Source organism: Pyxicephalus adspersus, chromosome 4 (genome assembly GCF_032062135.1).
Source record: "Pyxicephalus adspersus chromosome 4, UCB_Pads_2.0, whole genome shotgun sequence".
NCBI classification, from domain to species: domain Eukaryota; kingdom Metazoa; phylum Chordata; class Amphibia; order Anura; family Pyxicephalidae; genus Pyxicephalus; species Pyxicephalus adspersus.
Window position 1 is genome coordinate 56,772,139 of NC_092861.1, and position 26,718 is coordinate 56,798,856.

The 26,718-nt window shown below is 35.5% G+C and overlaps 1 protein-coding gene across 4 annotated transcripts in view; it reads right to left on the reverse strand.

Moving 5' to 3' along the window:
- The window catches only part of LPP (LIM domain containing preferred translocation partner in lipoma), a 173,713-nt gene that overhangs the window by 83,577 nt on the left and 63,418 nt on the right, over positions 1-26,718 (reverse strand). For all 4 annotated transcript variants that reach the window (XM_072408256.1, XM_072408254.1, XM_072408255.1 and 1 more), the window contains 2 exons: positions 15,728-15,843; positions 12,299-12,421 (listed from right to left, as the gene is read on the reverse strand). In XM_072408256.1, coding sequence (XP_072264357.1) covers positions 12,299-12,421; positions 15,728-15,781 — 177 coding nt within the window. In that variant the 5' untranslated portion in view covers positions 15,782-15,843. The remainder of the gene's footprint in view (positions 1-12,298; positions 12,422-15,727; positions 15,844-26,718) is intronic.

Sequence of the window (26,718 nt, forward strand, 5' to 3'; positions counted from 1 at the left end):
GGAGCCATGTCATCTGCTGGTGTCGGTCCACTGTGTTTCAAGTCCAAAGTCAGCACAATCATCCACCATGAAATTTTAGAGCACTTCATGCTTCCCTCTGCTGACAAGCTTTTTGGAGATCCTGATTTAATCTTCCAGCAGGACTTGGCAACTGCCCACACTGCCAAAAGTACCAATACCTGGTTTAATGACCATGGTATCACTGTGCTTCATTGGCCAGAAAACTCACCTGAAATGAACTCCATAGAGTGTCTATGGGGTATTGTCAAGAGGAAGATGGGACTGCAGACCCAAAAATGCAGTTGAGCTCAAAACCACTATCAAAGCATAGGCTTCCATAACACCTCAGCAGTGCCACAGACTGTTCGCCTTCATGCCACTCTACAATGATGCCGTAATTCATGCAAGTATTGAGTGCGTACATGGCATACTTTTCAATAGGCCAAATTTTCTGTATAAAAAATTATTCTTTTTTATTGGTCTTCTGTGATCTAAATTTTTTAAATACTGAATTTTCATTACCTTTCATTACCTGTAGGCCATAATCAGCAAAATGATAAAGAAAAAACGAAATAAACTAAATGAACGAATAAACGAAAATGAAAAAGAAATAAACTCTTGAAATATTTCAGTCACTGTGAAATCACTGTGAAATATATTATTCTAATCAATCTATATAATATAGTTTCAGAGTTTTATATTAGAGTTTCACTTTCTGAATTATTGAAAATGAACTTTTCAATGATATTTTAATTTAATAAAATGCATCTATATACTATCCCAAGAAAAAAAACATTATAATAGTAAATATCAAATTTCTAAGTTAAAAAAATCAGTTGTGGTTACAAAAATTACCAAGGAGAGTAAGAACTGCTGATTACAAAGCTGCAGTTGTGTCTAAGCAAGAGTGTCAAGAACTGCTGCAGACAGACCACTGCTTTTAAACAGTGGAATGCTGGGACTTGAGGTTTCCTTAAAATTAAAGCTAAATAGGGCTTAACAGTTACTGAAAATTATCTTTAAAATCAAGTCTTTAGCTAGCAATTATTTTTGTTGCTAAAAATAACATTGGCATATCTTTTTTGCTACGAAGAAAAAGAAGTCTGTTTGCTGGGAGGATTACTCACAATTCTTACTCCCTGCCCCTGTAAATAACTCGGTATCTGTTCTAGAATTTGCACAAAGCTTGAGGTCATATTATTGGCATCCCCATCAATATTTTTAGCTTTACCACTTTAGATCTGATGATTTAGTAGGTGCCATTTTTCTGCTGGAATCTAGGAATGATCACAAATATACAGATAAGACAGTCCTTTGCCACCTCATTTTTTTCTAAAGATTTTATAGTAGATAAAAGGTCCTTACCAACAGAAAAATGTCTGTGAAAACAATGCATAACTAATATACAGCTAACATAAAGAGGATTTTCTTCCAGCAAACCTGAAGACTTCACTTTAAAGTAAAAAGTAAACTTGTCAGTACCTTATGGAATAACGAAGACTTCAGCACTACAGTATGGGAACTGCCAAACTTTGATGTCTTCTGGTGGTACCAACTGGCCTAAATCCCTATTTAATGTACAGCACTGCGTAATATGTAGGCACTATATAAATCCTGTTTATTAATATTATTAGCTTATCATGATGTAAGAACACAAGAGTATATGTAAGGAGACTCTTAACACTAACAAGAGGTGTTAAAGTTACTATTGTACTGTCCATTGATTTCTATACAATTTCCAGAGTTTAGGTTAATAATATCAAGTGTTTGGAAGCCTGGTTTTACAGAGGATGATGCTATGGGTTGGCAAAATGTCAGTTAAAGCCACGTGGAATCATTATAGGGAAAATATGTTAAATCCTACTGAAAACGTCCAAAATTATCAAGTTTTCAATACCACATTTTACCACCAGTTAACTCTTCCTTTCTCACCGTACATTTACCTTTACACTGAAAAAATTTAAAAATACTGACAATAAAGCTGACAATGTTCCCATTCCCCCTTCTCAGAAGGTTGGATACTATGTTATTGTCCTGCGCAGTTTATACACCAAGATGGAGACTGCCTTTTGTCCCTTAACTCTTAACTCTAAAATTTTTTTACATTAATGGCACCTAACTAAGCCCAATGGTATGTCTTTCTCAATGAACACATATCTTGAGCTACCATTCTCGACCTGTAAGGTATTTATTGCTGAAGATTAATACATCTCCAAGGTAACCGCAGAATTCAGTTAAAAGAGAAAGAAAAAACAGGGAAAGGATAAGAATATAATGTAGCTGCACACAATAAAGTACAGAAAAAAAGCTTTAAAAGAGTACGCATTCCTTTATGATTACATACATGTTTTAATTTTTGTATGAGAATGAATACACCATGCCATTTTTTTATATCACAAGTTTATCACTTATCTGCAGGCTCTGTTTAAATGAAGATCAAATGTTTGCTTGTCCAAGTATGCTAACAAAACACAACTGTGTCCATATGTTGTACTTCACATGGTTGTACACACTGCTGAACACATTCATGGCTAGGCATTGCAGGTATTAATATGACCTTGTAGCACTATATCATGTTTTGGATTTGGTCGCCTAATATTTATACTCCAGACCTGGCCGACACACCCTATTTCTCTCCTGCCTTAAAAACTGGGCCATCTCATGTCTCACCATTTTCTTTTATTATGGCATGGCCATCATAGTGGGGAAGATTTAACGTGTAGACAAGATATACAGCATGGCCAGTTTTAAGATGACTGCATCAGTGTTCTCCCCAAGCCCTTTTGTTAAATCTACCTGCATAACATTATTCTACATTCTCCTCATTTCTCTTCTCTGTGGCTAGGTAAGTACATTACTTCCAGCAGCCTGACTTGCTTTAGTCATAGCCAATTGTTGAGAAATATGTGGGTGAATCATGGAGAAAAAAAGTTTCTATCAGTCACAGGCCATCTCATAATAGTGTTTCAGTTGTGCCTACACAATCCTTTGAACATTTGCTGTCATTTGCTATATTTTGTATGGGAGACAGTCTCCTCTACCAAAGCTGCCTGTGTATCCCTGAGTATTTTCTACTGTTTGTTATTGGTATTTATTCTTTACTTAGGATAACACATGGAAAGTAGGTGCACTATTATTTTCAAACATTGTGTGTATTAAATAAAGTGCACTTAGATATTTTCTGTGAGATTTGTACCAGTATTATTTCATGTAATTTAGGAAACGTGAATAACCACAATATGAAGTAGAAAAATAAATATTTTACATGTTATATTTTAATGTATTCTGGAGGAGAAGCCAAAGATCTGTTTTCAATAAATATGGGTATTGATGTATGCACAGAGTTGGCTCTGTCAGATGTCTGTGGCATACTAAAAAGGCAACCTTGGAGATTTGGCCTTGTGTATGGTGTTTCTAAGAGTTTTCCTGCAGATTGTCACAGGCATGCTACTGATTTGGCATATCCCAGGGTTGTGTGTACGGTGAGTGCTTTGGCTTTAGCATTAGAAGTTGTTCTGGTATTAGGAAGCTCTTAGCATGTTTGTTGAAGATCTGATCTATTTAAATTTCTCAATATGAAGTGGTATCAATTCCTATTTGGTAAAAAACAGGTATTACTCACAAAAGCAGTTATGTTACTCCCAACACTTTGACAGATTTATTGTCTGTGCTTCTTTGTACATGTGTCTGGAAGACTGACAGAGACTCAAGAGACTTTCTATTACCTCAAATACCTTGTGGAATTTGCCGACATTCAATAATTGTTTTTAAAGTTTTACTTTAAGCTGAACTCCAGAAAAGTAATTTATCAAATACTGCTGACCAGTCGCATAGGTGAACAGTTGTTCTTACAGTAGTAACCAGTGATCAGCATACCATAATAACCCAATTCAATTGGCAATCGGAAATGCTCGTCATTTGAATGGGGTATTGAACATCATTGTTTCTCAACTGTGGAAAAAAAACTTCCATTATCAAAGAATCTAGAAGTAGGTTTGGTGGGGGTTCCCTTCCCTAGACTGAATATCTTGTGCCAGCCCTTTGGTGTTATTCAAAAAAAAAACTGAGAGGGAAGGAGAAGAAAGCAATGATTTTTTGGGCAAATAAAAATGTATAAATTACATATAAATTAATCACATTCTATTTTCTTTTCCTCTCAGCTTCATATTTTAAAGAAACCACTGTTACTTCCTTTGAATTACACACATACACAATTTTATCTTGCTTCCTTACACTATAACCCGAAGCTCCCCCCTCCTTAAAGGGGAGGAATAGGAGCAAACATATTTCCAGTCCAGCCTGCGTGACAACCATGGCTGCCAATATGGATACTGTAGAGAATATGGATACTGTAGGGAGAGTAGCCACCCTATGTTTTTGGGAAAATACAGGCAGGGACCAGAGATGACCCACCTGATTACTGGATCCTAAGTTGGATAACTAACTCTAGCTATGAAGAAGAAATGTTGGATACATAATTGCACATCACACAGATCTCCTCTTCTCTTTCTGTTAGTATTTCTATACATTCTCTCTACTCTCTTCTATGTTCACAAGTTAAATTAGGAACTTAAACTATCGTAACCCTCTTTTACTAAACTAATTCAAGTAAAATCTTTAGAAGAGGTTTCTCTACCAAACACTATACTCAAATATTCAGAAAAAATCACCCAGTGAGTTTGACGTGTAGAAGAAGAAGATTGTGTCTAATCTACCTGCAAGGAACGGTATATGAAAAAAAGGAAAGAAAAGAGGTTTGTGGCTCACAACATTGTTGCAAAAGTCAATAATGTATTTAGGTATCATTCGTAAAACAAATATACAGGAGAACAAGTACCTAATACCTGTTAAATATTTCACAGGAAATGGGTTTGCAGATACTATACATACGCGCTTCTAACAAAAGACACAATTAAGCGAAGAAATAAGGGGGGACCGTGCTTAAGCCGTATAAAATCTGACGCATTTCACCATGAATAGGCTTCTTCAGGGATGATATTTACCCTGGCTGGCTGTCTCACATACATATGCTGAAGCACCACTGGTCTGATACATAGGGACATATCCAAGTTTTATGGCGTCCACTGAATAACATTGGGACCTTCTGTACTCATCAGATCACTACAATTCCTGGGCTCAGGAATTGGAAGGCCACAGTCCTGTCCTTAAGCTCTACCACAACAAGCATAATTGGATGAAACTACTCTATTCCATAAGGGCCATACTGTCCCTTTAATAGACATACAAATTATTATCTAATATGTACCTATTAGTTGGCTTTCCTAACTGATGCCTTTTCTTCAACCAACCCTATATTTATGCTACTATTAATCCTACCACCGCACTTTTACGTTTCGATTTTTTCCACATTTGCACACCATTAAGCCTTAATAAACATCATCCCTGAAGAAGCCTATTCGTGGAGAAACGTGTCAGATTTTATACAGCTTAAGCATGGTCCCCCCCTTATTTCTTCCCATAATTGTGTCTTTTGTTAGGAGCATGTATGTATAGTATCTGCAAACCCATATCCTGTGAAATGTAAAACAGATAATGGGTACTTTTTCTCCTGTATATTTGTTTTACGAATGATACCTAAATACACTATTGACTTTTGCAACAAGATTATGAGCCACAAACCTCTTGTCTTTCCTTTTTTTCATATACTTGAATGTTTTGAAGTAGTGGCTCAATAAAACCTAAATTACAAGGAATGGGAGAAACATTTATCTACCTACTCGCAGAGAACAGTAAAGATTTCATGCTGTCCAAGCTTCCCATGATAATCTGACTGTACAATCATTCTTCAATACCTTTTAGGTTAAGCACAACTATGTATTAAAAGACCTAACTAAACAAATTGTATCCAGCAAGAAGGGAATATCCACTATAACCAAATAGCATCTATGGTCAGCCTAACACACATCAGTGCTCAAAAAGATTGCTTTTCAATCTATGCAACATTTCCAATTCACCATGACTCTTTAATATAAACTAATGGACATGTGGAGAGTTTATTGCCTATTTATGTGTTGTGTTTAGGTTATCTCTTGGTTGCAAAAATGTTGGGCCTTTCATGTGGTAGTTACCACAGGAGATTGAGGAAAGGATAGCATCACCCATTATAACCTATGATGCTATTAATTTTATTTTTTCTTTATAATTGATATTCAGCTAATGTTTTTTTTTTAATCTATTTGTTCTTAGAAAGTTAAGAGACTGAAAGCACGATTTAATTATAAGATTTTTTAATTATATATTTTGATATAATTATCATAATGTTAGAAAATGCTGTCACTATGCATAATAGATGTGTGGTGTGAAGTGGAATGAGAGTCGAATTAGCAGGAACTAACAACAGGTAGGTGAAGCTACATCTGGCGTTTTTGGATGGAAATTACACAGTAGCAGAATAGTGATTGGTTATTGGGCATAAAAAATTTGGATTCACTAAATGCCAGTTGACCATGGCTTCAGAAAAAAGTGTAGACTTTAACGAACGATCTTTATGGAAATTATGAAGTTTTGAAGATTTACATTATATGAAATTAAAGTGCGACAATTAGGATGCTCCGTGAAAGGTTCATGGTAAAAGGTATGAGAATACAAATGCTTAACAGAAAAGGTCCAGTAAGGATTAAGGACACAGTAGAATCGGGGGAGGTTCATGTAAACAGGCTATTAAGACTTACACTGGCAGAAGCTATGAAAAGATTTAGCCTTACGCTATATCAATCAAAATTTTTTTGCTTGGAATCCATTGTTTGTGCCCATTGACACCGTTAGCACCTTCTAACATGACTGTGGTGCTTTCCATCTACTAAATGAAAATGATCCTGGACTGTGACCCTTCTATTTTGTAACAATACTTTTACCAACCCCCATCGTTTATGTACTATATTCACCATAGAAGATGTAAGCCATGAAACTCTGGAATGCTCAAAACAATAAAAAAAATACATAAACTGGCATGCAAAATTATTAACTAAATAAACTTTAATACTGCTCATGTAGTTTGGTAACGCAAGTAAAATTTTAAATGTAAAAAATTTTACAGAAGGGTGGTAGTAGTATGCAAACTTCTAAAGATTAGGCAGGTTAACCCCTACTACATTACAGTAGTATAAAACCTTACACTTTTATCCCATGTTTCCTCTCAGGTCCATGTTACTAGCTAAACTTTTTCATTGTTATTGGTGAGGGAATTACTGACGCCAGCAGCCCGCCATGACAGCCAGACAACTAGCGTCTTTAGAATAAAATGCCTCCAGTATTCCAAATTATATGTAAACCCCACCTTACTACATTTACCCCTGTATGATAGGAAATACTAAAATAGGTACAGTTCTTGGCCCACGAGGACTGGAGTTGGACTGGTCTGCTCTAGACATTTGTCATGGTTTGACTAATCTTTCAGTGGCCTTGTCCAAATATTCAGTGAAACTTCAAAAAAGTGGTTACCAATAGAAGTTCACAGAATCATGATCCATAGTACTTTTATAAGAATCAGAAAAACTCATAAGTACCTAAACAGTGTCATCAACTTAGAAAACTGGAAAACTACACAGACACAATGGCTAGCTGGGGGGCTAAATAACCAGAACCAGTGGGTACAAAAAAGGAAACAAAATCTTTGGGTAACAAAACAACAATCTATAGTCTGCTGTTCATTTACACTTATAAACAAACTAATATTTCAAACAAAGTTAAAAAACACATTTCCTTCTGGAACAATATTCATTCTATATGTTATAAAGACCTGACAATCAATCCACCTAAAGAGTACAAATGTGAAAGAGTTTTTGCAGCTTTGCTTCTTCTTGCAATTCTCCATTAATTGTTTCCATAGCGATCCGTTTGCTACATCCGAGAAGAAGGATAAATAAAACAAGTAAAAGTGACAAAATTAAACAGCATATACTCTTAACTAAGCTTTTTATCCTTACTGAAATATTCTCCAGCAACCACCTGCCAGCTTGTGGAATAAAACCAACAATAGAAGGGTAGTATGTCTCATAATATCTCATGATCTGATCGTTAAGAGTTCATAGCCACCTATATACTGCCGGTTTCAGGAGAAGGTTAAATTGTATTCAAAACCAAACCTTCTTTGCATCTCATATGTCCCCTAAGCTATTTGACTAGTTTATTGGTATGAATAATGTTTCAGACACCATTATATTTTGGTGTTGTAAGAGACAGAGGTTTCTCTGCATTTTATTACATTAAACAGTCATTTTCCCTTATTGTGAAATAATATACAAGAAAACAAACAAACAGATTTGATGAGACTATTGTAAGAATGCCAAATTACCCACTTCTTCCTCATAAGCACAAATGGAATCATTTGTAATTCATACACAACAGGGGAAAAGACCACAGCATTCAGTTGTCTCACTGCATGCATTATGTGTTTTGCATTCATGGCTCCCTAAGTGAAGCTTAGTTTTTCTTTTTTCTTTTTTTTTTTGTTTAAAGATTTCATTTTTTTCTAGTTGGAAGTACAGATTTTCGTTGTGACTGTAAAATAAATAAATAAAACCAAATAGCAACCTTACTACAAAAAAAAAAGTATGTTTACTAGTCTACTTTTGTTATTTGATCTTAGAAAGACCTTTGATACTCTTGTTTGGCATGACCTATTGTAAACCTTGGATAAATTGGGTTTTGGCATGCATTTTCAGAGACCCAATCACTTTATATTGAGTCCAAAGCTTTTATACCATATAAGGCTTCATCAATGTGTAATATATAAAGGGCCTTAAGCTATCAGGATATGGACACAAATTATGTTTGTTTGCAGATGGCTCCATTCTTTTTCTTACCAACCCACTGACTTTGCTTTGTAATCCAATGCAACTATTGACCAATTTCGGAAACATCATAATAAGCCAAATGCTCTCAACATAAATCAACGGTCAGACATTGTTCCTTAACTGCAATCTTTGTTCCCCTTCCAGTGGGAAATTTAAAGGAAAATATTTAGGAATTTACCCAATATCTATTTACAAAACTCTATACTTGGCTAACTCTCAGAGCTACTAATACAAACAGAAGTTGACTGAATGGTGGAAGCACTACCTAATTTCATGGCTTGGCAAAACGTCAGCAACCAAAACATACTAGGCACTCAATATCCTTTACCCATCTTGTGTCTTACTAATAAATGTTCCCGCACATATCTTGAGATTACTACGACAATGTTTATGCAATGTAATTGGAGAAAGACCAAACTTATGCAGATAATAAAATGTCTTTTCCAGGCCAGGGCAACCTTTCTGTCCTTCATGATACTATTGAAATTATGGTATTGTTGGTACTTCCATCACAATGTAAACAAACAACTTTAAAATTCAGTTATATGCACTACACACCGCTACACTTTTTCTTTTGCTATTATCATTAGAAAACATGATTGAAAGGTTTTAGCAAATAATCCTTTTTCTGGGTAAATACCTAAAAAATAAATAAAACAAACTAAAAATCAGTGTGAAGATTTTTCATGTACCTAGAAAGCTAATAGAATGATTAAAAATGTCTGGAACACCACATGTATCACATAGCTAAAGATGGTTTACACAAAGATCTAATCTCATTAGCTTCAGTTACAACTAGACAAGTATACATGTAAGTGACATGAAAGACTGCAGCAAAGTTCAGGCTGGAACAAGACACCATGCCTTAAAACCAGAAGATGTCCTTTCCACTAAATGTTATTGTGCCAAAGGCTCAGAATCCTTACTGCAGAGGCTACACTAAAACTCTGATATTTGTCTCTTTAACATGATTTTCACTTTCCAGCTAAAGCTGTGTGAGTATATCTTGCCCTAAGTACTGCTTTGAAGCCTTCTATAAAAACACATGTGACTTATGTTTATACATAAAGAGCCTGATTTATTAACGCTCTCCAAGACTGGAGAAGATAGAGTATCATGGGTAAACCCGGGGCATCAAGCAAACATGAAATTTTCTAAAATCATTTCCCATTATTTGGCAAATGTTTTCAAACCTTGTCCAAATCCAAATCATGGTTTGCTGGATCACCCAGGTTTACATAGGATAGTCTATCTTTTCCAGTCTTGGGGAGTTTTAATAAATCAGACCCAATGTTGTAGTATGATCAAACCAAACATGTCTCATGAAAAAAAACAAAAACATTCCAAAATATGTGATAAATATAACTTAAAAGATTCCCAAAAAAAAGTTTCCAATAATAATTTTGTTTTTCAGGAAAAACAATATGTAAGCAACTAATAAATGGGATTATTAAAGGCATATGCTGCAAGACAAATATTATGGAGAGATTATTTCATGTCAAAACTTACGGTGCAGATTTATTGATATAAAAAAAAACAAAAAAAAAAACAGAAACTTGATTGCTTTGGCTTACACATTAGGCATCTAGGCCACTACTTTAATATAGTTTCTGTAATAACACAATGTGTACTGAAAGGGTTTATTCAAGTGTGTTTGAGTTTTTATAGTTGTTTAGTGCCTCCCCAATTTCTTGCATCACTTGTTGATATCAGCAGGGAGTAAAACACATTATTTGATTTCTACAAAAATTAAGTATCAAAGAATAGGGAAAATGCTTTACACAGTCATATGAAATATCAAGTAAAACCTATTGAAATTGTTGCATTCTCTTAACTGACAGATTTTAGATCTTCTTTCAAACAGTGTCTACAGATAAGGTGATACATTTCAGCAATTAAAAATACAATTGATTTAGTGTATTCATTGCTATATTCTAAATTAATGAAAGTGCAGATTTGTCATGACAAGTACACCACAGTGTCAAATCAAACCCATGAAAAACCAGGCTGGTTTTGCAAATTTTAGGAAGCTAAAACCTTTCTTGTTTAAAGTTCAGCTATATAGAAACTGGGTCTCTCTTTGCTACTAATGTTTGTGACGTATAAAAAAATAATCAAGGCCCCTAGAACAAAAAGTTTATGGATGCCAAAAAGTTTGGCAAACAATTTAAAGATTGCCCAACAATTTAAGAGTAGTAAATTGCAAGAGTAGATGTGAACTTAACCTAAAATTAAAGTTGAATCAGAAACGGACACTTCAATGTCATAATGATTTGATGCATACTAGCAAGTTACTCCGAAAAGAAATTAAGGGTCATGAACTGGCCCAGCCAAAACACGGATTTAAATTTATTTAAAATGTAAATGGATTTTAAACCAACAAAAGTAGAGCAGGTACATTTGTTTCATGTATTGAGACATATTGAGTGCTAATGTAAAACATAACAAAGTTCTTGGGAATAAAAGCCCTGCCACTCCTCATGTAGCCAAATGGTGCCTGATTCATTAAAGCTCTCCAAGACTAGAGAGGATACACTTTTATCAGTGAAGCTGGGAGATCCAGCAAACCTGGAATGGATTCCTTTAACCTCCCTGTCGGTATGAATAATAAATATTTTTGAATGTAAAAGCGGTACATTTAAAAATACCCGCCTACCAGCCACACACTGGTGAGCAAATGCCTCTAGATTGCTAGACCATCCAGGTTGACTGCTGAAAGTGTATCCTCTCCAGCTTAGGAGAGCTTTAAATCAAGCCCATGGTTTCTACTGTATTGCAGGGATGTTGGAAAATGTAGTCCAGCATTAAATTGTATTTCCTATTTTGGGTATCGCATAACTGACTCTCTTACTGGCTGAATAAAGAGATTCGAGGAAAAAGCTGTAATGCCTTCTGCAAGCATACTTGGCCCATGAACCTGTATACTGTCGATTAGTTTGGTTCTATCCATGGTCTGTATTCACTTATCAGCCCCAGGTCTCTCCATCGCCTAGGCGGTGAGGTGCAATCTAGGAAATGCCATCCTTGGTGGGAGTGTTTCTAATCCCCTCCCGCTGCCCTAATTATGCAGATTATTTTGTCACTGTGCGACTGCTCCGTTCGCAGCTGCTGAGCTTGTGAGGGGGAGGGAGGGGACGTGAGTGGAGAAGATGGTCAGGAAAAAAAAGAAAACGTAAACTTGCCAGTCTCAAGCTAGCCACTTCTAAACCCTTCAGAAATCATTATATATTGCATGGATCCAAGCTGACCCAGCCAGTGCTACCAGGGAAGACCAAGTAAGAACAGATTATTAATTGAAAGACTAGTTTTTGAGTATAGTTCCTCTTTAAGTTTGGGTTTAGTTGGGCTTTACCATACAAAATGCATGTGAGACCAGACAAAGGTGTGACAAGACATGAAATGTAAAATCAGATAATCCTCAGTTAAACATCAATTCTAAATATTACAAAAATCTGATGGTAAATATAAATTGTAATGTTTACCTGACTTGTGCGTGGCTTGTAAGGAGAACTGTTTTCCAAATCAGCCAAAATACTTGTCAAGGAGTCAATCTCTGCATCTAAGCTAGAGCGGCGTTCTTCTATGGTTTTCCCACCAGTGCTTATCTGTAAAACATAAGGACAGCAAGCTTCAAAACAAAGTTCAGTCAGGTAGAAAAAACTAAAAAACAAACAAAAAAACAAATGTTATATGATAAGAAAAAACAATGCAGTTTATTTTTATTACAATTGTTGGGATGAAAGTTTATGTCTCACACCTTATTAATAAACCTAAACAAGTATTTTTTTAAAAAACAATATAATTATTCCGTGCCTCTCTCCAGGAGTTTACAAGCTTTTTCTAAAATGCTGCCCTTTGATATCAATGATATAGGTACCAATGATATAATTTATACAAAGTGTTATGTAAATGTCCATATTATTTTTACTCAGAAGACAATTTTATTGCATTGTCCTTCTTTCTTCTCCCAAGGCAACTACAAGCATTTCTGCGGCAAGAATATCTGTCACAGGGACAATCCTATTTTGATGCTAATAGCTGTAATGTCATCACGTACGGCATTCATTTGTTATGTATAGTTTGGATTGTCATCCCTTCATGAGTGGCTGAGCACTGCTCCTGCAGATGGTTTACAGATGTACACAAGTCTGCAATCAGTTCTCTAATCTTAGGGACGTTTGGGCAAATGACAGACAATTGCCCAGTTAGTCGCTGTCACATTCAATGAATGTAATTTTGTTTAAGGCATTCCTTGCATTTTAAAACTCAGACTAGTGCACTAGTTTTTTCTTGCCAATATGCAAACACAAGGGATTAAAACTTAAGAATTTCAACAATAATTTGACAAAGTTGTTCTGCTATTATTAAGACATGGCCATGGAAGTTCAACTTAAATTACGTAAACCTATTACAAACCAGGGAAATCACACTAAACAACTACAACCACTAAAAGCTAATACAGGAGTATTTTGACCCAGATAATTTGTTCAACTGCCCTTAGGAGGTCAGTAAGGAATTTTGTTTTCCTTCTGAGTGGCACAATTGGTAAACTGCTGTGTTGTCCAGTGGGTTTGTTATGCCCATCTTAGGACCAAAACAGAGGGAGGTGTAAGAGGCCCAATTTATTTTACCTTATTATGTAAGTCAAAGATACAAATGCAGGGTCCATCCTAAATAAAAATGCTAAGTAGATCCAGAAATCCTATAGTATTTGCTAATCTTCTTTTTATCTTCTATTCAAGCAGGATTTTAGATTTTTCAGATTTGTACAAAGTTAAATGTATGTACTTCTGCATATACTGTATTCATTGTTCTGACATTCAGTTTCCTATCCAAATAAAAGTAAACTGCATTTACAAACTCCTTGGTATATTTATTAGGTCAATTTTTTGCACTATGCTATTTTAATAGGCCATATTTTTTCACTTTGCAAAGTAAGAAGTCATGTAAATATGGTAATAGGGGGGCAAGGGGTTTGTGTAAGTGGAACTTTTAAAAAATGTAAAAGTCAGCGGAAATACATTCCTGATTTCATATATTTTTTAAAACTGTAACTTCATCAGTAGAAAAAGCATTTCTGTATTGATGAATATTAATGCTGGCAGGAGAAAGGGTGACAGGCAACAATAGGATAGAATTTTATATGGACCACAGATTGAAAGCAGGGTCTAATATGCACAAAATAGCATGTATACACCTAGCCAAGAACAAGGATACTACAGAAACAGCGGAATTTACAGCACTGAATATTTCATTAAACAAAACAAATATAGTGCTGGCTATATAGAGAGTTATTTATTCTGTTTTAGAGATAATAAATATCCCCAGGTGTTAGGCTGCATACTGTTGCACCTCAAGATTGTTTATAGATATATGTGGATATATATATATATATATATGGGTGTATATGTGTGCGGATGTTGGTGATTTGTTTCTCTTCGCCGGACCACCTAGGGTTTCCAAGTAGTTCCAATAACACTAGGGACATTAGACAAACAGATGCCAGAAAACTGATTCAGTTCCCATAATAATGAAGCCTGAGTCAGCAGGAGTTGGATGAATAGCTGGACAGATTGGTGGGGGTGATGGCCCATCCAGACCTTTTCGTGACACCTAAAATTAGATGACCCCGTCTGGCTTTACCTCCAGTTTCCCATATCAACTTAGCTAGGAGGCCTAGTAAATTCCTTAAGTTACAGTAACCAATCCCAGTAAGGGGGGGGGGGCATCAACCAATAGACATCTTACAGATCACATCCAGTAACCAATCCAGGAGCCCCAAGCCCCAAGGATACCTAATAGGAATTACCTATATAAAAATGGGAATTGAGAGAATTTAGGGCTCTTGCTTGCTCTCCTTGTCTCCTGAGGGTCTCCTTAGGTAAGCTGTTATGGAGTCCTCTTCTGAAGGAAGTAGGCTCCTGGGGTACCCATTAACCTCTTAGCAGGTAGCTATAGGATATTCCTGATTGCAGTCTTATGGGTGTCTATATTATTATTGCATTACTTTGACATTTTGTAATTACTGTATTAGGAACTAGCCATTGTTAGATTATTACAGGGGTTACCTACTAAGCCTTATTTTAATTTATTTTATGTTTATTGATTGAAGTTCCTATATCTTGATATCAACCAATATTGCTGTGTACTTTATGTTTCACCTTGTTTTCTTAATTAAACTGTTTGAATGACTAGCTATCATTTGTGCATGAACCTTCATTTAATGAATATCTATATGCAATATCTATATTGATTGGGGATATAACATCCATATTTAGGCAGAAAAATTTTTTCAAATCAACAATATGTTCACATATTCAATAAATGAACACATGTTCATTTAATATTCAATTCAATGAACACATGTTCAATAAAGAGTGAACGATGCATGAACGAGTGCTGTACATACAGATCCGTTCTGCTCTATGGGGGTGACGGAGCAGCACCCTGCTGCGCTCTCTTCCCTTCATTTCCATTACCATTGTTCGTCATTAGTTAATTCGCTATGGTGCTTTGCATTATCAAATTCTTTTTCCAAAAAAACGAAAAACTTTTAACCACTTTTGGTTTCAGTAGGAAAGAATTAGAATTACTGCTAACTAGGGCTCTGTTAGAGTGATTTACCCTCACTTCCAGTTTGGTTAATAATAGTTTCACTACAATAGATGTCTTTTCTGATTACCATAAATAAAAGCATTTTTACTTCTGCCTGTGCTGCTCTTAAGAAATATCCATGCACTTCCCATCTAGTAAAATGTTGTTAGCATGCCCTGAATGGCATTATAAAATCTGACGGGTTCTAGCCCTTCCCCACTCCATAGCTAATACAAAAGCTTATGCTCAGGATGTCCTTAAAAGCCTAGAACAAGCACCATTGACATAAAAGTTTCCTGTCCGTCGCTATTTATTACCTGAACATTGAACATTGCTTCATCGGGAGCTGGTGGAGGAGGAAAGCTCCCCATCGCAGACGGATGTGAAAAACTATCGGTGTCTTCTGGTGGTGGAGGTGGTGGTGGGGGGAAATCTATTAAAAAAATATAAGAAAATACAAAGTTTAATAAAAATATATCTTTTTATTCCATTTTAAAAAAACATCAAATGCAGAACAGAATAATGGGAAGTACATATACAATAGATATACAAATATAATAAAGAAAAATCACAGATCAGGGGTCAAGTCATTTAAATCCCATATCTCAGTTAAAGAACTCAATGCATTTCTTTTTCTAGGACTGGTGTTTGAGCTGGAAGTCTCTGGAATTTGTTCCTGCCAAGTTAAAACATGTGGGTGTCACTCTTCCTATTGGATATATTTCAAGCCACAGGTAAAGCAGCAGCAGCAGCAGCAACCAATATAATCGGGATCGGGTGGCGTAGCCGGCCGTAAAGGTAAAAAAAAAAAAAAAAAAAAAAAAAGACAGCTGATCTCATTGCGCAAGAATGAGATCGGCATCTCTTTCTCCGCAGTGTAGGAGAAAGCCCCTTCTGCGCATGACCGATCTCTAACTTGAATGCATTTTTATTTGCTTTATAATTATGTTAAACAAAAATAACTGTGATAGTCTGGCCAGTTAATGAACTTTAAAAAACAATGCAGGATCAAAAATGGACAGGCCCATTGAGGTACTTTAGTTGTGAGAGGGTGATTGAAATTTACACCAATTGATTGCAGATGATAGCAGAAGCAGAGGAATGAAACAGCGTCAGCTGTGTGTACACATAGTCAGCTTTCTCATGGGTGTGGATACTGACTGTGAAAGATGTCTAAAGAAGAATAGTGCATGACAAAATGGTGGAAGCATAAAGAAGGTGCTACTGGGTAAGTACTGATATCTATTTGAGAGGAAATAATTATCTGTGTTATATTTACCTATTATTTGCATACACACACTGAAAATATGTCTTATGTTACCTCCGCTTTAAACAATATTCCAGCCAGTCCTGTTTATTTTCCTACAACTGCTACAAACTGACAGATATGAAGCCTGTAATTAGCAGCCAGTGGGTGGATTTGTTTGTATCTAAATACACTCTAACCACCTGCTATCTGCTCGTCAATTTATTAGAAATGCTGCCAAGCTGTATACATAGTTTGCATGGTAACATTTCATTACAAAACTGTCCTTACCTGAAAGCTTTTCAGCCTTAAAATGGTTTGTTGGACCCCTCCATCAGAGAAACTGATGGCAAAAATATATAGGTTTATTAAATAAATAAAAAAAGGATTGATGATGGTCAGTTTTTTAAATAAAAGTAAAAAAAAATTTAGTATTTGTTATGTGGCAGCACATATGGTGTTGGCAAGGTATCAATCAATTCTTTGCAACTCTCCTAATACCTACACAATAGAGTCTATTTAAAGGAGTGAATCTGACGTTCCCTGAAACATTCCCTGGTGGACAATAAATTTGCTATCATTGAAACACATAGACCTGCAAGATTCTCACCCAGGGAATGTTTCAGTAAATGTCAAGATTCATTGCTTTATAAATAGACCACAATATGTGTTCCTCTTTCCGTCTCCTAAAGAAGTTTTTGTTTTCTTTGATACTTGTAACTAGGATTGTGTTACTTGCAAACAAAGTTTATTTGTTATAAGATATATTGGTTGCTCACTCGTTGAGGTCTTCAGGTTAAGGCAGGTTGGGAAAGTAGTAATGAGTACACGAATCCCCACCAACTACTACACCAAAAAATGTTCTCAGTAAGCCTAAATCATTACATATGGTAATGATTGGCAATGAAATGGCAAATTTCTACCAAATGCCACCGTACTAAAAAAACTAATATTTGGTCAGGCCATATGAACAACACATTGAGCAAATGGAGTACGATAAATAACTGGCCTGATGAACATGTATAGACTCCATAGAATTGTTGGTATTTGATTGGTACTTATAATACTAAAACAGCAAACATTTTTGCTTGTTAAAGTGAACCTTTAAAAAGTTACACTTCTATGTAAATACAAGGTGTTTTCCAATAAACATTTACCCTTTCAGTTACAGCCGCCTTACGGTGTGAAACTTTAACACAGTTTTTGATGCTAAGAACTTAACTTCAGTGTTTTCAGGGGTAACCATTCCTAACCTATTCAGGTGGTGTACATTTATTAGATCTTACGCACAGCCACAAAAGACAAATCCCCAAGTAACCCGTGTCCATAGTAGGCATAAACAGATAAAAGCATATACCTTGTGGTGCCTGATACCAGGCAGTCCTTTTTGACCCTTTTTGAAGTTAAAATAGCTAATGGGTTTACTTTAAACTAGACTTTCAGGATTAGTGAGATGATTAGGTCACATCACAGGTGCCATTTATGCAGAGCCCAGAATATTCCTGTGGTTTCACAAACTTTCAGCACCAGTAAGAACTCTAATTCAATCAACAGGTAAAAAAAAGTCATATGAGAAGTTTGCGTCAACACTCCTCGTAGGTTGAAACTCTGTGCTATACTATACCTCAATCAACGTTTTAAGCCCATCCAATACTGCAGCGCTTCTCATTTTCACAGGAGCAAATTTAATTTACTTTATTGGGAACGCCAAAGTCATAAAAGGTTTTATATCAAGCAAAAATAATGAAGATTGCCCCATGCCAGCTGAAATATTGCATTTATGGATTTATTCTGTGAGAAAAGGTCACCAACTGTTTAAGTCTTGAACAGTTTTAATCATCCCCAAATTCTGTGAGCAGGATGAAAAAAAGGAAGCTCAGAACAAACAGCAGCAGGAACTCTAATTAAAAAGGACCAATTCAACTAATTTTATTTGCTATTAAATATTCAGGATTCGCTGTTTGACACACAAGGAATAGCAATTAGTAATTTCAAGGATGTGAAAATAGTTGGAGGCGTAATCAGTTAAAATGAATGAGTGCTCGCAAGGTGAGATGATGCTTTATCTTCTTGCTGCTCTACAACACAAAGATTTCACACCCACAGACCTATTCCTTTAGCACAAGATGTCATTCCCCTTAGTTGTTATAGTTCATCACCAGGATAATGAAAAATGAAAAACAGTCTCCCCAAAACAAACTTGGCTTACAAAAAGCATGCACTCAAGCTTCACCCACAATGGTCATTAATAGCAGGATTTCACTTGCCAAACCATTCCCTGCTGAATCTTCTTCTCAGTGGTTAATGTGAATCTTAAAATACACCGCACTGTATTTTTAGAGTGGGATAAGTTACCTTGGGATCCTGTAAATTTCTCTTTTTTTTTTTAGTCATAAATGTTCTGGCATATGGACAAACAAAATGTTGTAAAAGCAGGGTAATGCCTTGAAAATTGAGAAAATCGTTATTTTTGTAAAACCACTTGACAAATATGTGGTTACAGGGGAATGTACTTCTCTGCAATGCGATGCGATAATAGTTAGGTGGTAATCTACTATACAGTAAAGATTACTAAACAGTAACCTAATACTTTTCTGATTGCAACAGTACTTACCTCTCCAGCACCTAACCTAATCTCATTAGCACAGGACCAAAATTACTAACATTTTACTTTATGACGCTTAACAAATCTGTGTTCCGAGCACAGCTAAATGTTTCATTTACTATTTAAGGAAACTTATAGTCAGTTGTATATTCTGTATTGTCTTTTTTATCAGAGTCTATTGAGACAATTACCTATTTTAGGGAAAGCATCTTTTTTATAAACAAAACCTATAAAAGTAGATAAAAGGAAGTGCAGGAAAATACTATTTAACACTGACAAATGCCAGTGCTGGATTCTGCTGAAGGTTATATACAGTTAGGTCCATAAATATTTGGACAGAGACAACTCTTTTCTAATTTTGGTTCTGTATATTACCACAATTAATTTTAAATGAAACAACTCAGATGCAGTTGAACTGCAGACTTTCAGCTTTAATTCAGTGGGAAGAGGAAACCCAGCATCTGGTGATGTCCATGAGTTCAAGACTACAGGCTGTCATTGCCAGCAAAGGGTTTTCAACCAAGTATTAGAAATGAACATTTTATTTTCAGCTTTTGAAGGTTAAACCATATCCCATTGCCTATGTAGTCATATATCTACAAAGAAATAAACAGAATTTAGAGATGCTAAAACTAACTATACTCTTGTAATATAAACCTATTATGTGAATACGATATTCCTCATATAGTTATTTGTAGCGCAAACATGATCTCCAGGAAGGCTACCAAACTTTGGGTAAATGTGGATTAAGAAATCAATGTAACAAAAATAATGAACTTCTTTTACAGTAAAGAGAAAAATGAGAAGTGAGAATTATGACTTCTAAGGTATTTGAAAAAATTATATTAGTCTGCAAAATGGTACACTTTATCAGCAAGGCCTTATAAAAAATAAAAATAAAAATAATAATTATGAGGACTTTTTTTTAGCTACAAGTGTTTCTTTAAATTATGGGTTGTATCTTCACTGAATATAGATCACAGTAAATGCAAAAGTCTGTATCTCTCAGCAGCAATATTTAAAATATGCAAACAAACAAAGCATCTGGGGAGAAATTAGTTAGCTTTGTTACAGAAGTTCTCCATGAAAAAGCAGATAGTCAGGTGGGAGAGCGCACATTTACATTTTCATAACTAAGTCTTAGAAACCCGTTTTACACAGAATATATTGCACATTTGGAAAGGTGTCATACTTGAGTAACTAATCATTATATTCAGTTCAGTCAATCCCCATTTTGTATTCCAGAAAAATGAGGCCTAAAAGATTTCATTAACTTTACTTGTATGAAGGCAAATACTTAAAAATTGTCTCCCACAGGCATGTGTTGGGAAGAAATGGAATACAAACTCACATCAAGTAAACAATTTCCAATGTAGTGGTGCCAAGATTTCATAGCAACCACATCACTGTGAACTGCAGAAAGGATAATTAAAGAAGATGTCTCCTGAAGGGCAGCATCAACATGCTTCTGCTTTACTGAGGGCTGCAGTAATCTCCACGAGAGAAGGAATACATAAACATGTCCAGTAACAAACCATATTTGAAACAGTATCTAACGTACAGCAATAATTGAAGATTGGGAATATATAACCAATTCAGTTTGCCTATAATGTACCAAATATTGTCGGTAATATGATTATTCAAACAGTAACGCTGACAATTCTGGCAAGAATTTGCCTGGGAGATTTCGTTTCTACATACCTTCTACATACATTAAGTGGCCTGACAAGGAGTACTCTTGCCACTAGGTGATAGGAAGAAATCGCTGGGGCAAATAATGGCGAGATTAAAGTGTGTAAAGATTCAGCGTGGCTGCAGATGCTTCAGGAGACATATTATGGACATTTTGCATCTGTGACAACTGAGATTTGTTCTGCAGTAGCTTCTATTTGAGGAATTCGTCAGATGACCAACCTTTACTTAGGGGAATTACTTCATCCAGGAGGGCATTCTGTGCAAGATGGAATGGCAAGTGGCCCTTCACCATTTTCCTTTTTACTGATCTATCACTACTACTTCTAGTGGAGTTTAAATAAAGGAGATCATCGTATCTTTGGAGGGCATACTTAAATGTTACCTAAAGTTAGAATTCTCTATTGATATTATTAGGAACCCTACCACCAGCAACAATTTTTCCCTTGGTCAGTGATTAGCTACAGCCTGGCAAGTAGTCATTAGGGTACATAGTGAGTTACATCCCTGTTATTCCAGCTTAGAAATATCTACCTTAATTTATTTTATTTTTTTTAAAACTGCTTTGTAACGTTTTTCTACAGCGTGTTTCGGGTAAAAATGTTCAACCAAAAACTTTTTCTTCAAGCAGAAGTAAACTATCTGCTAACTTGCATATCTGACAAGCTGCTTCAATATGTGCAGAAAAAAGTATTTTTTAAATATAATTTGTAAAATTAGAAATATGTAATTTGTCCACTACATTGTGCATTACAAGTAGCAGCAAGTTAGATCCTCATTTCCTGACTGAAGGACATCCAGCATCATTTATTCTTTTCATTCCCAGCTTGGGTGTCCCTGGCCTCAGTGTTTAACCCAGACATTTTTTTTTTAAACCAGGTGGGAAGAGATTGTAGGTGAGTAGCAGCCTCTGTATTTGACCAAACTCTTCAGTAACCACCCAAAAACAGCCAGTTGTTTACTGAAAAGTGCTGGGTGGTGCACCCAGCTAAAAGGGACTGGGGAGAACACTGTCTGGCCTGATTAATGTATTTATTAGGTTTCCATTTTTTCAGCCATGAAGATTTAGTATCATGCATGAGTTTTTGCCTAGGGTAGTCTGCAAGACAGACTGCTTAAGAATGGCGACTCCTTCAGAGTGAAATAGAACAGTAGTTCTGAAGTATTGGATTAATATGGTGCCTACAAGTACCTACTTTAGCCTTGAAATTTATATCTAGGATCAGGTGGTACACAGGTAATCAACTGAAACTTTTTGTCTAATGGCAGAAACCTTAACTACAAGGCTCAGACAATTGAAAGGCAGCAGTGAGGCTCAGTACCATGATATGAAATATTTACTTCTGTTCCTTTGTGTAAAACGTGGGATCCAAAAGAAAAATTAAAGGTACACAAGAGTCAATTTCAGTATTCCAGTGTGTTTAAACAAGCCTACAAGTTTGTCAAATAACTATTTTTAAGTATTATGTACATACTGAATACAAATACATTTTAACAAACACAGTAAAACTTGTATACTTATAAATGATTCTTATACAGTTTACTAATCACTATTTACAGAACATTCACAAACTTCATTTACATCCTATGCGCGGATATGTGTGGTTCATAAAAAAAAAAAAAAAAAAAAAATTCTGGCTAGAAAATGATTTAGGCAATTTTGCAGAAGTTTATCTTCGAGAAGTGGGTCTCCTAGGCAATATAGAGGAAGCTGGTACAGGCTGATTTCCTGAACATACATAGTTAAAACCTGTTAAGGTCAGTTAATAGTCAAGGGAATATCTTTAGGAAATCTTTTACTGTAATCACAGAAATTTTAAATCAATTACAGAAAAAAGTATTGCAAAAACATTATGCATAAGTTTGATGTTGAAATACCAAAAAAAAGTTCATGTTTCGGATTAGTGTTAAATGAAAATAGGAAGGTCTGAGATTTTGGTATAAAAAAATTAGAGGAGCAGAATTATCTGTTAGATGACAATATTTAGTCCAAGTGGTTGTATACTGAGAAACAGGTAAAAGGCTGAGAATCACATATAAATCTATTAAAAGTTCCTTGCTATCTATCTAGCAGAACACATGGTATTTGTACAATGCATTACATACTCTTGTGCCAAGGAGAATCTCTTTCCTGCTGTGGTCAGTTGTTTATTGACGATTTTTATGTTATGGGACAATAACTGGGATCAGAATATATGTGGCACCTCTCTGGCATAGCAGATATAATGAGGTTATGTTTTTTATTGAACCACACCTCTAAAAACCCTTAGTTCAGCATGTAACCATGCAGTTTATGTGGGACCCTGGAGAGTTCCTAAAGGTAGTAGCAAAGCCTCTTGCTATTTTCCACTAGGATAGCAAAGCAGAAAAGAGAATGGTCAGATATACTGAAGAATTTAAACACAGCTCATGTCACTTTAGAATGTCAGATAAATTGTAAGCAATCTGACTGCAAAAACAAAAACGGTTTATGACCTTCAAAGCACAAACTGGAAGTTTTCAAATTATCCATTTTCTTGAAAAAATATACCCTGCTCAAAAAGTATGAGAACTGATCCGTTAAGTAAAATAAAAATAACCTCAGGGCAGCATGGTGGCTCAGAGGATAGCACTCTAGCCTTTGCAGTGCTAGATCCCAGGTTCAAATCTCCGCCAGGACACTATCTGCATGGAGTTTGCGTGGGTTTCCTCCCACATTCTACAAACATGCAGTTAGGTTATTTGGCTTCCCCCTAAAATTGCCCTTAGATTGTATTAAAGACATGACTATCGTAGGGACATTAGATTGTGAGCCCCTTTGAGGGACAGCTAGTGATATGACTATGGGCTTTGTAAAGTGCTGTGAAATTTGTTAGCACTATATAAATAATGTGTAATAATAATAAAAAGGCAATGTTGTAAATAAAAGGAGTTTTTATATGCTATTGTGGACTCCAAGTTATATCTGTAGTGAAAATTTTAATGCAATAACTGAAAGGCTATGAAGATCATGCATCATTATGTGACTTCATATATATGCCGTGCTGGCAGACGACAACCTATTGGTGATAGGTGTTGCAAAAAATGTAACTTCTACAAATATGGTTGAGATACGGTAGAACTATGTATATGCATCAAGTTACCACAGAATGTTTTGCCATGATGTGGAATCTTGTGGCATGTTGTACTCACCTACAAAATGTCCTGCAAAATGAGATGTCCTTATATGAAGCAACTCTGTCTTGTAATAAAAAGTGTACAGATGGAACATATGGAAGAATATGTAAAAATGATTCACCTATATTTGATCACTAGTACTAGTTATTGCTCTATTACATTGTACAGAACATGTTTACAGGAGGAAAAGCAAAAATTGAACTCATTTGTCTGCCACTACACCTTCATTGTCCAATCAAAACTGTGAAAAAAGTCCTAAAAGGATACCTAAACTCAAAAACATAAAATGAATAACTAGCAGCTGTATTTGCTCTTTCTTAGGAAAAGAACCTATTTTGCAAGTACAGAAATACTTGTTGATTTCTCCTCCTCCCCTATGTAATGGAGACAAAGGCTAACATGTGCAGGCTGGGTTGCAGTCATAACTCCCTCAATAGACACAGTGGAGGAGTTAGCATAGCAAAACTGGGACAAGAAATTAGTTATTTACATATCTACCACAGGGAACAATGTTTAAAAATACAGAAGTGAAAAACAATATAAATCTGAAATTTGAAAAACAATATCACTACATTTAAGAGATGGGTAAACTGAAATATATAAATGTGTATTCATTTGTTCAAATGCACCTCAAGCAAGCTATGTAGGATACATTAATCAACTTGTAACAATGTGTGACGGATAGCTTCCTATGCCATCCCTGCACTAGCTTAACTATTAAACTTTTCCTATCATTAAACCATCAAATATGACTACAGTAGTTTTGATGTTCTTGAAATCTAACCTCACATTTGTATTTGTAAATAGAATAATGACTTGCATCAGAATGGAAAAAATAACCTTATGCTGCATAGGAAAAAAGGGGTTAAACACATCATATAAAAGAGAATTTATATGGAAGTGAAAGTTACAGATATGCTGTCACTGCTCACAAGTATTAGGTCTAACAAATTTAATAAATTACTTCCTGTTTGAGTTACAACACTATACCGTTGCTAGGGCAAGCTCAGTTGGAAAACGCTTTTAAATCACACACCATTGGTATTTTTTTTTTTAAATCTAATGGAAAATACAAACATATTTTAGCAAGCTGCATTACTTATTTTCTTCTATTCTCAAAGAGACAAATACATCAGGCAAATTTTAGGCAGCTGAAGGGACGTAAAATAGTTCTTTGAAATAAAAAGTGGATCTAAACCCAACCACTAAAATATGACAAACTTCATGTTTTTTAATGTTTTATATCTATAGCGTTGGGTAAAATATGAATACCTGATGATTTATCCATGGATTGTAAGCTCTTGGGTCCTCTCCTCCTCCTGTGTCATTGTCTGTATCTATCTGTCATTTGCTACCTCTATTTAAAGTACAGTGCTGTGTAATATGTTGGTGTTATAAAAATTAATAATAATAATAATAATAAGGCCTTTGTTTTGCCACTTTCAATTGACAATCATCTTCCTGCTCCTGCATTCCCGGTCACATGCACCCTTACACACACTATGATTCCCCATCACTATCAGATGTGTATCCAATGCTGAAGTATGTAGACCAGAGGTGTCAAACTCTGGCCCGCAGGCCGAATCTGGCTGGTATGTCGGTCTTTTTTTTTTTTTTTTTTGGCCCCCAAAAGAATTTTTAATATGAACTGCAGCTGGCCTGCTGCTACTGCAATCCTTAGTAATTTACATTAAACTGCTGTTCTATAGACGCAAGTACAATACCGCTGCTACAATTCCGAGCATCACTCGAGTCTCTAGACCAGCGGCCTCTCTGCCTATGCCTGGCCCCGCATTTTATAGACGCAAGTGATGCCGGGAATTGTAGTAGCAGCATCAATCGTGTCAATTGAACAGCAGCCTATGCGTGGACCCCGCAGAGATTATACTGACAGGTAAACTCAATAATCAGGAATTATCAGGATTAATATTATCAGGAATTATCATATAGCTATTGCGATAATAGTTGTTTTACTGTGCCAGAGAATGCAATGTGAAACCAAATGAATGCAGCAATTCATTTGGTTTTACATTTTCTGGCAAAGTAAAACAATTAATCTAAATAAGAAGAAAGAACACATAAGAAGAGCATGCATTTTTTGGAGTGGATTGATCTAAAAAATTTAAATAAATCCACTGCATATTACTGCATGCTCTTTCATGTGTTCTTGTTTCTTCTTATTGAGATTGTTTTACTTTGCCAGAGAATGCAATGTGAAACAAAATGAATTGCTGCAATATTTGGTTTTTACATTGTATTCTCCGGCACGAGTTTCAAGTTTAGCACGTGACTTGGTCTAAGTTTTTAATTTCGGTCCTCTGTGTATTTAAGTTTGACACCCCTGATGTAGACAGAAAGTGGCTGAGGAAGGCTGGAGGATATTGGATATACCAAGATGAGAAAAAAAAACTTCACATTTTATTAAACCCAGTTATCTATTAAATGGTGTGATAACACTTTCTACTTTACCAGCAGCTGACAAACTACAGTGTTCTTATAACTGCACTATTAGCTGTCACTGAGGATTAGGAAAACCCTGACCCCTAAAAATAAAAAGGTTCTTTTTTTCAATTACATTATTTTAATTAGGGTTTATTATATTCATTTAT